The sequence below is a fragment of the Myotis lucifugus genome, unplaced genomic scaffold, assembly GCF_000147115.1.
Source record: "Myotis lucifugus unplaced genomic scaffold, Myoluc2.0 scaffold_383, whole genome shotgun sequence".
NCBI lineage: Eukaryota > Metazoa > Chordata > Mammalia > Chiroptera > Vespertilionidae > Myotis > Myotis lucifugus.
Window position 1 is genome coordinate 771,759 of NW_005871431.1, and position 11,509 is coordinate 783,267.

At 55.0% G+C, this 11,509-nt stretch overlaps 1 protein-coding gene across 5 annotated transcripts in view; it reads right to left on the reverse strand.

Annotated features, from left to right (window-relative positions):
* Nucleotides 1-2,505: 2,505 nt before the first annotated feature.
* Nucleotides 2,506-11,509, reverse strand: part of LOC102431313 (tubulin polyglutamylase complex subunit 1) — a 205,348-nt gene continuing 196,344 nt past the window's right edge. For 3 of the 5 annotated variants that reach the window (XM_023743299.1, XM_023743300.1, XM_006101819.3), the window contains exons 2-5: nucleotides 5,526-7,249; nucleotides 4,570-4,700; nucleotides 3,825-3,863; nucleotides 2,506-3,258 (exon numbers count right to left, since the gene is read on the reverse strand). In XM_023743299.1, the coding sequence (XP_023599067.1) occupies nucleotides 3,169-3,258; nucleotides 3,825-3,863; nucleotides 4,570-4,700; nucleotides 5,526-7,249 (1,984 nt within the window). In that variant the 3' untranslated portion in view covers nucleotides 2,506-3,168. Of the gene's footprint in view, nucleotides 3,259-3,824; nucleotides 3,864-4,569; nucleotides 4,701-5,525; nucleotides 7,250-7,873; nucleotides 7,909-9,751; nucleotides 10,778-10,851; nucleotides 11,194-11,509 lie in introns of those variants that run through there. The other 2 variants (XM_023743302.1, XM_023743301.1) reach the window with 2 other exon arrangements.

Sequence of the window (11,509 nt, forward strand, 5' to 3'; positions counted from 1 at the left end):
GGAGCCGGCCAGTCTGGCAGTCGCCCCGTCAAGGGCAGCCAGATTTAGTAACTACACATACAGGATGGCCAGTTACATTTGAACTTCAGAGGAACAATGAGTGATTTTTTCAAGCATCCATATGTCCCAAATATTGCATGGGACATGCTTATACTAAAAAAGTCATTTGTGCCCTAGCTGGTTTGGCTCAGTGGATAGAGCGTTGACTTGTGGACTGAAGGGTCTCGGGTTTGATTCCGGCCAAGGGCACATGCCCGGGTTGTGGGCTCGAACCGCAGTGGGGAGCGTGCAGGAGGCAGCCGATCAATGATTCTCTCGCATCATTGATGTTTCTATCTTTCTCTCCTTCTCCCTTCCTCTCTGAAATCAATTAAAAAATTATATATATATATATAAAATATATATAATATATTTATGTCATGTGTTGCCCAGCCAGCATAGCTTAGTGTCTGAATGTCAACCCATGAACCAGGAGGTCATGATTCAATTCACCGTCAGGGCACATGCTCAGGTTGCCGGCTCAATCTCCAGTGTGGGGAGTGTGATCCCCAGTGCGGGGTGTGAAGAAGGCCGCCGATCAATGATTCTCTCTCATCATTGATGTTTTTATCTCTCTCTCCCTCTCCTTTCCCCTCTGAAATCAATAAAAATATGTATTTTTAAAAATCTGCTATTATAGCCCTTGCTGGTTTGGCTCAGTGGATAGAGCGTTGGCCTGCGGACTGAAGGGTCCCGGGTTCGATTCCGGCCAAGGGCACATGCCCGGGTTGTGGACTCGAACCCCAGTGGGGAGCGTGCAGGAGGCAGCCGATCAATGATTCTCTCGCATCATTGATGTTTCTATCTTTCTCTCTCCCTCTCCCTTCCTCTCTGAAATCAATAAAAAAAAAATCTGCTATTATAAAAAAAGTTATTTGTTAATTGGCCTAAAATTTACATTTAACTGGTGTCCTGGGTTTTATCTCACAACCCTGCCCCCTCATCAGATCATCCGATGGCAGCCCTGACTCCACATGCATGAGAAGGGTTCCCTCGAGGCATGGCCTCCTGAATACCCCACGACCCTGCAGGAGTCAATTAAACAAGAACGATGCTCAGAGGGAAGGGAGGGGGTGCTGCAAAAAGTGCTGAGAAGCAGGCCTGGGAGGGAGGAAGGGAGCCAGGGTTCTGGCATTTTAGTCAGAAGCTCGGTTTGTATTTCAGCCTTTCTAATGGCCTGGAGAAAACGCTCCTCCCTTCTCGGATCATAATACAGCGAGCCGGGAAGCCAGGGAAAAGCATCTACAGCTCCCAGGAACGAGCGAGGGGCAGCCCGGGCCCGCAGATACAAGATCTGAGAAGTGCCGCCCACTGGACCGCCCGGTTTCGTTTCACCCTGAGAGTCCCTCCACTTTGCAGACAGACCCGCCCTCCTGTGGGAATTCCACTAAGAACTTATTTAGACCTTTCACCAAATACCTCCTGGGCAGCCAGTCGGGCAGGTGGATAGAATTCTCTCCCTGCTTTCCAAGGGGGCTGCCTCATTAAAAGAATTAAAATGAAAAAAACATTTGAAAAACAAGACAATTCCAGGGATCGAACTTCTGGCCTCCTCAGGACATGCCAGTCGGGACAAGTCAAGAGGACATTGCATTTTTAGGGCACTTCAAGTTTGTGGGGGTTTTCTTTAATCCTCACCTGAGGATATTCTTCCATGGCTTTTAGAGAGAGTGGGAGGGGTGTGTGTGTGTGTGTGTGTGTGTGTGTGTGTATGTAGAGAGAGAGAGAGAGAGAAAGAGAGAGAGAGAGAGAAACATCGATGCCAGAGAAACACATCTATTGGTTGCCTCCTGCATGAGCCCCTGCCGGGCCAGGGATCAAACCTGCAACCAACGTACGTGCCCTTGACTGGGAATCGAACCTGCGATCCTTTGGTGTGCAGGCTGACACTCTAACCACTAAGCAAACCGGCCAGGGCCACTTCTAATTTTTTAAATCCTCCCTGATGGTTCCCAACAGCCTTCTTATGCCTTCAAGAGAGCCAATACTCCCCCCACCGTTTATAGTGTTAAGATACACATAACAAAATTTACTGTCTTAACCATTTCTAAGTGTATGGCTCAGTGGCATTAAGCACATCCACACTGTCGTGCAGCCAACCCCACCATCCGTCTCCAGAACTTTCTCATCTTCCCAAACTGACACTTTGACCCCATTAAACACTGACCCCTCCTCCCCAGCCCATCACCGCCATCGACTTTCCGGCTCTGTGAATCTGACTCCTCTAGGCGCCGCCTGTGAGTGGAATCACACAGCTCTTGCCTTGATCAGCACGGACCGATTGCAGAGCAATGCCTGACTCCGTGGGATAGACGGCGTGGGTTACTGAAGATGGTCACCCCACAAGCACTGATGGAGCACCTGCTGCATTCCACGTGCTGGGGACGCTGTGTGACCCCGACAGCCCCGTGCGGTGGGGTGAAGGCCAGAGGTTCCGGTGGGAGCAGTGAGTGTCACCAAGAGAAATGAACCAGAGGGAGGAGGGTTTATTTCACGGTGGAGGTGGACAAGCAGTTTGGGGGGAACAGAAGAACCCCTTTAGCCCACAAATCAAGCCCTTGTTCTGCAGGTCATGTGCTGTCCCCGGGGCCTGCAGGGCAGTGCGGAGGCCCTCAGACTGGGTGCTCAGGTTTCCTTCCTCAGACTGGACGGTTTCCCAGGGGTGGAGTGGGGGCACGTCCCCCTTCTCAGATTGGGACTTAGAGGGGGGCCGAGGGTGCCCCTCCGCAGACCGGCAGCTCCTCAAGGTGCCAGGACCCATGCCCCCCCTACCCAGCCTCTCTGCCCTCAGACTAGTGGGAGCAATGACAACTGGAGTGGGGGAGGGGAGCGGGTCTCCTTTCTTCTTGGACCAAGAGCGTTTGGCAAAGTCCTAGGAGCAGGAAGAATTGACAGAGGTCCCGTTTCATCCCCAGCTTTAGACCCAGAAAAAGCAGAACAATTTCTCTAGGAAAATAAAATCAGAAAAGAAAGCCCTCGGGTCAGGGCGCACACCCATCCTCGGATTGTGGGTTTATCATTTGTGGTCCTCGGATTGTGGGTTTAAACGGGGACCTGTTTCCTAAAGCGGGGGGACTAGGGGCTGGTCTTGGCAGTTCCCAGAGGGTCAAGGTGCCCCCGTCTGCAGGCTCAGTCCTCATCTTCACTGGCATAGACACCGGCTTCCCAGCGTTCGGCCATCGCGTTCTTGTGGCGGGTCACCCGCGTGGCTTCCAGGACCTGCAAGAGGAGGTACAGAGTCCCCATGAAAGTCCTAACCTCCCCCCGCCCCGACTGCCAACTCATAGGCTAGGCTTAGAACAGGGGCAAAGCAGGGCCACCCCCTCCTCTGTTTCAGACCTTCTACTCCTACTAATAGCACCAAGGGATGTGCTAACTCGTCGGAGCTCCACGGCAGGGGAAATATCTGGGTCTGGCTTTGTAGGCTCAGCTCCAAGATGGCCCCAAATATGTTCCACAAACCCACTGAGGTAGCGGGCCTTCTCCACACTCTCAGATGAACCCCTCCCTCAAAGAAAACGCCCTTGCCTTGGGCCCAATCTGTTCCGAAACCTTCATCATTTGACAAAGAAGCTGCAAGTGCACCCATTTTACACAATCTGTGCCCATGCAGGCATCACAAGCAGATCTGAGCAGAATCCACCGCGGGAAGACACTGCCAATCAGGGAGCTACCCAGTGACGTTTTCACATCCCAAAGAAAAGCTTTTGATGGCCCTGGTGCCATGGGGCCGGGGGCTCAGACAGGGTAGGAGAAGACAGTCCTGGCCCCAGGAGCACACTCACCTCCGAGTTGACGTGGTCCAAGGGGTTGATGCCGGCATACTACAGGAAAGGAACATGCGTCAGCCCTGGCCTTCTGGCCCTGCCCCACCCCAGAGCCCGCCTGGAACTCGATGCAAAGTCCACTCAGTCACCCCTTGAGGCAGGAAGGAAGGTTTCCATGCCCTCATGGTCCTCCTGAGGGCCCCTCGGTTACCACAGATGCAGCCATCCACCATGCTGTTCCCTCATGCTGTTCCCCCCAGTGCAGCCTCAGGCTACCGCTTGCAGTTTTTTTTCTCTTTCTGTCAACTTCAGCATAATAAAGACAGTCACTATTTATGAAACCCATCCCATGGCCAGGCCCTGCTGTAAGGCTCGGAGATGGCTCATCTCATGGTAATTTCACAAAGGAGGAGATTGAGGATCAGAGAGGGGCAGGGACTTGTCCAACATCACACAGCAGCCAAGGGGCAGAGCTGAGAGTTGAACCCAGCTCACTGTGCCCAAACCCATGAGGCCAGGCTGTGAGTTCCAGGTGGGTGAGGCTGGAGTTGGTGTTATTCTCCATGGTGTCCCAGGTACCCCACTCAGGGAGGAGATGGCCTCAGAGTAACAAACGTGTGTCATGGATTCAGGCCTGGGTGCAAGTCCCAGCTCAGGAACTCATGGGCCATGTGACCTTGGACAAGGCTCTCTCCACCGTCCTGTAGGAGGTGTCAGAACTCAGCCAGGCCTCCAAGGGGGATGGCCAGGGTTCTAGACTCACCCACTGCTCCTTCTTCTTTCTCTGCCCAGGAGTCGCCTCAGCAGGGGCCTCTGCCGTCCACACCAGGCCCGAGTGCAGGCGGATGGGGGTGAAGAAGTGTGACTCGGACACTGAGTAGCTGCCGGTGGTGCCTGCGGGGTCGGGGAAAGGACGGAGCATCAGGGAGGGTGCCATAGTCCCTTGAGGGCAGAACATCTATCAGACCAAGGCCTGGGGGACACAGACTATCTGGATCGCGTAAGGAGACAGGTGAGTGAACAGACGTGCAGAGCAGAGAGCTTGCCAGGAAAACTGATAGAATGACCAAAACAGCCCTGGCCGGTTTGTCTCAGTGGATGGAGTGTTGGCCTGCGAACTGAAGGGTCCCAGGTTCGATTCTGGTCAAGGGCACATGCCCGGGTCGTGGGCTCGATCCCCAGTGGGGGCCTTGCAGAAGGCAGCCGACCCATGATTCGCTCTCATCATGGATGTTTCTATCTCTCTCTCCCTCTTCCTTCCTCTCTGAAATCAATAAAAAAATATATAGTAAAAAAAGAAAGAAAGAAAAAAAAAATGAATGACCAAAACAGCAAGTCAGAAAGAACTGGGTAGATGGATGGGTGAGATCTCATGCCAGGTGAAAACATTAAAAGTGACACAGGAGATCTTTCATAACAAAGAGGAACAATTGACCAAGAGGATGCAGCATCTGTAAACCTTTCACGCGCCTAATAACAAAACCTTCGAATCCATAAAGCAAACGCCACAGTGCAAAGTGGACATCTCTCTCCAAAATCTACCGTTTACGGAAACATACAGGCAGAGAGACCAGCCAACTGGGGGAGTGGACAGAGTCCCCCAGACGTCCCTCCACTCTCAGTCCCTCTGGATCCCCCCAAACTCCACCTCTCCACCCTTCTCTGCTCCAGTCTCCGGGACCAGACCCAAGCAGCCGTTCCCGCCCGGCCCTTCCTCACCCGAAGCCCGGGAGGAGCTCCTGGAGTCGGGGTCACAGTCCAGCTGCGGGGAGAAGACCTCCGGGAAGAGGGCATTGCGTCGTTCCTCCGCCACCTCTTGCTCCCGCCTCAGGACGCTCTCCACCTCCCGCTCCAGCAGCTCAGAGGACTGGGACCTTTGCAGCCTCAGAGGGGGGGCCCCAGCCACTTCCCAGCCCCAGGTTCGGGGCGTCTCGGCCTTCTGGGGCACATCTGGGACCCCGAACCGCAGGGGACGCAGGCGGAAGTACTCCCATCGCACGACACCCCTGTTGGCCGGTGGGGGTGCCCCCGAGGGCTTCCAGGACTCCTGCTTTGTGCCTGAGGGTTTTCTAGAGGATTCCGAGAGATGCCTCTGAGACCCTGTGGCCTTTGCCACCGCCTTGGCCTCGTCTGCAGCGAGGCCGCCGGGCTTGCCCCGTGCGTGGAAGGCTGGGAGCCTGGGCTGGGGGGCCCCAGGGCTCAGGTACGGCTGGTAGGCGTCAGGGGGGATGCGGTTCACCCTCCTCAGCTCTGGAGAGGGGTCGGCCGCCCTGGCGTCTGGGGCCAGGCCAAGGATGGAGTCTGAGCTCAGTGCTCTCCTGAGCCCGGGCTGGGGGCCCCCGGAGAGGCAGTCGGGCTTGGACACCCAGCCCCCCTGCAGGCCCTCCCGACGGTGGTCCTCCTCGCGCTGCGTCTCCTGGGCCATGTCACGCTGCACATAGAGCGAAGGGCGCCCCCTCTCCCGCCGAGGGGCCGCCGTCAGGCTCAGCTTGGTCAGCAGGGGCCGGGTGGGTATCTCCACCAATTCCTGGGGGCCCGCTGCCCCCCGCAGCCCCCTCTGCTCGCGCAGAGCTGCCTCGCGCTCCTGGGCCACTCGGATCTCCCGCTCGATGGGTGTCTCCTTGGGGGCCTCCGGCGACTCCGCTGGGGACCGGGCACCAGGGTCTTCCAGAGCCTGGACGCCAGGCCAGGTGGGCAAACCGCGTACCCTCTTCTGTTCCATGACCACCTCCTTCACCTGGGGCTTGGCCGAGACGGCATAGCCATTGGCGAGGGGCGGTGTGCTCGGGGCCTGGGGGGCCTGGCTGATCCTGGGTGGGGCACACTCCGGGGCCACCCAGGCTGGCGGGGTCGGAGGGACCCTGGCATTTGCCTGCTCCAGGCTCAGGAACTGCTGCCTCGCTGCCAGGAAGTTGATCTGCTCCCTGTCGACCACGTTTTCCTCCAGGGGGGTGAGCTGAGGCCGTCCGGGGGTCCTGGGGCCCCCGTTGTCAGGGGTGCCGTGAAGCGTGGCCACCGTGCTGCTCTTCCTCACCGCTTGGCCCTGGATGACTGCCCAGCGCTCTTGCTCCAGGTCCGGTGGCCGCCTGAGCAGGGTGTCCCTGGTGTCCAGGTGGTAGGCCTTCATCGCCTCATCCTCATCGTCCTCCAGCTGCAGGGACGGCTGGCTGAGGAAGGTGCGCAGGCTGCACGACGCCCCTGTCCTCAGCACGTCCGGCGGGGCCTGGCGGTCACCCACCCACACCACAGTCTGGTCCTGGCCCCAGTTGCTGTCCGAGGGCTCCACATTCACCAGCTGGTATGTGTAACCGGTGTCCCCATTGAGAGCCAGGCCGGCCATGCCTGGGGAGTGGGGGATGCTGAAGATGGGGTATCTGGTCACTCGGTCCATGTTCTGGGGTTTCAGCCACCACAAGTTCTGGGGTGGAGACGCTCCCAGCTCCCTGAGGATGAGAAGGAAGCACACCACCAGGTAAGAGCACTTGGGGAGGGGCACAATGTCCAGTTCCTCCAAGGGCAAAGTCCTGCCCAAGCGGCCTCTGTGATTGGTTCAGAGATAGAGAAGTGACCCTGCCTGGCCAATCAGAGCACCCCCTCCCCCTGGCCTCTGTGATTGGTTCCGGGATGGACATAGGACTCAACCTGGTCAATGACATGAAATCCTGGCACATGACTGTGGAAATGGTACCCTCTTCCTGTTAGGCTTGTTAGGTTGGGGGAATGAAACTGATCAATTCTGGGGGCCACACATGCCCCCTTGTGGACACAGCCTGCTCAAGAGCAACCCCAACCCCAACACAACATCCTGAAAATGTTGTTTGAACTCCTGGATCCAGCCACACTTGAATCTCACCCCTGCACTGATCCAACGACTTGCCTCATGTCTATCTGCCATCTGCAGGCACCCCTGCTCATCTCCCAGACACTGCACATCCAGTCTTGGGGAGCCCCTGCTGCCCTAACCCTACTCCTCCCCTCTTTCACTCAGTTCACCTGTCTGGACCCAAAGCCATCCCTGGGCAGCCTCTCTGGGCCCCACCAGGCCCCCTGCCAGTACATATATCTACCTCTCTCCCAGGGCACACACATTCTGAAGTTCCCTCTGTGGTAGTTGTTGTTTTTAAAATATATATTTTATTGATTTCAGAGAGGAAGGGAGAAGGAGAGGGAGAGATAGAAACATTAATGATGAGAGAGAATCATTGATCAGCTGCTTCCTGCACACCCCACACAGGGGACTGAGCCCACAACCCGGGCATGTGCCCTGACCAGGAATCAAACCGCGACCTCCTGGTTCATAGGTCGATGCTCAAGCACTGAGCCATGCCAGCCGGGCTGATTGTTGTTTTTCTGAAATATTTTATTGATTTCAGAGAGGAAGGGAGAGGGAGAGAGAGACAGAAACATCCATGATGAGAGAGAATCACCGATCAGCTGCCTCCTGCAAGTCCCCCACTGGGGATCGAGTCCACAACCCGGGCATATGCCCTTGACCGAAATCGAACCTGGGACTCTTCAGTTCGCAGGCCGACGCTCTATCCACTGAGCCAAACCGGCTAGGGCAGTGATGGCGAACCTTTTGAGCTCGGCGTGTCAGTATTTTGAAAAACCTAACTTAACTCTGGTGCCGTGTCACATATAGACATTTTTTGATATTTGCAACCATAGTAAAACAAAGACTTATATTTTTGATATTTATTTTATATATTTAAATGCCATTTAACAAAGAAAAATCAACCAAAAAAATGAGTTCGCGTGTCACCTCTGACACGCGTGTCATAGGTTCGCCATCACTGGGCTAGGGCTTGATTGTTGTTTTTAATTGATTTGAGAGGGAGAGAGAGAGAGAGAGAGAGAGAGAGAGAGAGAGAGAGAGAGAGAGAGTTGTTGTTCTACTTACTTATGCATTCATTGGTTAATTCTTGTTTGTGCCCTGACCAGGGATCAAAACACAACCTTGGTGTAACAGGATGATGCTCTAATCAACTGAGCTACCTGGCCAGGGCCCTGTGATTGTTTTTTTGTTTTTTTAAAAAATAAATTGACATTTATTTTATTTTATTATTATTTTTTTTTGTTAGTCCTCATCTGAGGATATTTTCCCCCCATTGATATTTAGAGAGAGTGGAAGGGAGGGGGAGAGACAGAAAGAGAAATACATCCATGATGAGAGAGAATCACCGATCGGCTGCCTCCTGCAAGTCCCCCACTGGGGATCGAGCCCACAACCCGGGCATATGCCCTTGACCCTGGGACCCTTCAGTCAGCAGGCCGATGTTCTATCTATCCGCTGAGCCAAGCCGGCCAGGGCTCTGTGATTGTTTTCATCTGACATTTCCAGATAGTTCCAGCAAGCCTGCCTCTCACGGAAGGATGTCCAGTGGGAAAACTGAGGCCCAGAGTGGGCAGCAACTGGCAGAGACTTCAGCTTCCCAGGCGCCACATCCTGGTTCTCTCCTGCACCTTGTCCCGTCCCAGACAACCCCACCCCGCCGCACCTCAGCCGCATAAAGCCAGGATAGGCGAGGAATGCCTGGACCTTATCCTGCTAGGCCAGGCCACACCCTAACCCAGTGCCCCAGGGAGGCCCATGGCTGCCTCCCCCTCCCCCAGTGTCCAGGAGCTTTCTACAAGGTCACACACCTGACCTCACATCTCTGTGGTTCCTGGTATCTCCATGGTTCAGTTCTCACTGCTTTCCCCAGGGGCTCGAGGCCTCCATCTGGCCTCAGCACAAATTCCCAAACTCTGTAGGTGCCTCCACCTCAAATCTGAACCGCCTCATCCCCCTGAAGCTCCCTTTGCCTGAAGATCCATCATTTCTGCACCTCCACAGCCTCCTTAGCTGCAGCCCACAGGACACCTCCTCCAGGGAGCCCCCCCAGATTGCCCCATTGTTGACGCTATCATCTAAGCCTGACCCAGCACCTAATGTTAAGCGTCACCTTTTTACAGCTGAGAAAAGGAAGACAGGCTGTTCCCAACTTCTCAAGCAGCTCTCGTTCTCTGCCCTGGACCTTGGTTAAACCAGAGCTGCTATGCACGTCTGCTACCTTTTTATACCAACTTGCTAGTAACGCTAAGTGTGGTTCTAAAAGGAAAAACACAGCATGTCCTTGAACTGGGGAAGTGTTACCAAGCAACATAAAATCGATCATGGGAACAGTGTTACAACTAACAAGGTTATCGATCATGCAATTTTTGTATCTATCAATTGTTGAAACTATAATTAGAAAAACAATGTTTAAAACAGCGGCTTGGACAGTAAATCCCAAGGCACTGGGCTGAGCCACTGGACCAATGACGGAGCAGTCCCCCACAGAGATTTTCTCTTTGGAAGTTATTGGGGGTAAACATGTCTTTGAAAGGGGGATGAGTTTACTTAAGGCCTGTCTTCTCCCACCTCTTAGCCCAGGACCCTCCCTCTCAGGGGCCCCCGGTGGGCGAGCACCTCTCCTGCAGCCCAGCCAGAGTCCGGTATTCAGCAGGAATTTAATAATGGCTGGCTGACAGGGTGTGGTCTCTGCAAACATTACTCACTCCAGGTTCTCAGGATGTGGGGGTTGGGTTATTTTAGCTGCAGACCGGGCTGCCCCTCTGGGGCTCCCCTGTAGACCACAGCTTGTCCTCTGGGTCAGCTCTGTCCCCAGGCCCTGGGGCTCCCTGGGAAGGACAGGTGTGGCAGGGGTGACTCAGAGTGTTTGCTGAGTGAATAGCTGGATGTTCATTCACCAGGATTTATAACCCACAGGGCACATTCATTCTTGGAAAAGAGAGCTGGGTCTCTCCTCCAGGTGAGGGGAGGGTGGGGCACCCGTCCTCCTCGGCCCACTTCTCCCAGGCGATTCACTGAGGACAACAAGGGGTGGGACTCAGTCTGGGTCTTGGGTTCAAGGCCCCAGGGCCCCTCTCACCTATGACCTTGGGCAAATCTCAGCTCACCCCTCATCGTATTTGCTCCTCACAAGATCCTATGACAGGGGACCATTCCTGTCCCCAGTTTGCAGCAGAGGGAACCGAGGCCCAGAGAGGAGAAGTTGCTCACCTCAGGTCACACAGGAGTGACAGGGAAACAGGTCCTGAAGTTCAAACCCTCACTCCCAGTTGGTCGCTCTCCTTCAGGAAGCCCTCCTGGATTGCTCCTTCCCAGCCCCACCTCCACACCCATGTCAATACAAAACCGAAACGGGGTTTATGGCCCCTGGGGCCACACATTTGCTTGCTCATCACCGAAACTGGCCTCCTGCCATCAGGGCAAAGGTCTGCTGGAGAGGCTGCAGCTCAGACAGGGAAGGTCACACAGCAGGAAGGGGCTCCTCTTCCATCACTCAAGGCTACAGCCTCCCAGGCCCTGGCTGGGCAGAGCCTCCGTCCCTTTGATACACAACTGAGTCTCTGTGTCTCCTGCTGGACAGAGCCTCTGTGCTGACAGGAACACACTGCCCCCCTCCATCCCGCAATCTGGTGCCCTGCCCGGTCCATGAATCTGACCCGGTGCCTTTTGGTGTGTACCGGACCACTCGCAACCACAGCGCTCCCAGCCAAAGGGTGGGGGCCAATTGGAGGGATACAGAACTTATGGCTAAAGAAGTAATTGACTCAAATAGCATACCGCAAACGAGCTTGAGAGAGGGGGGGAGTTTTAAGTGGACATCACCACCTCGGTTGGGAGCTTGGACCCTAGAGTCTAATTCCTGGCTCTC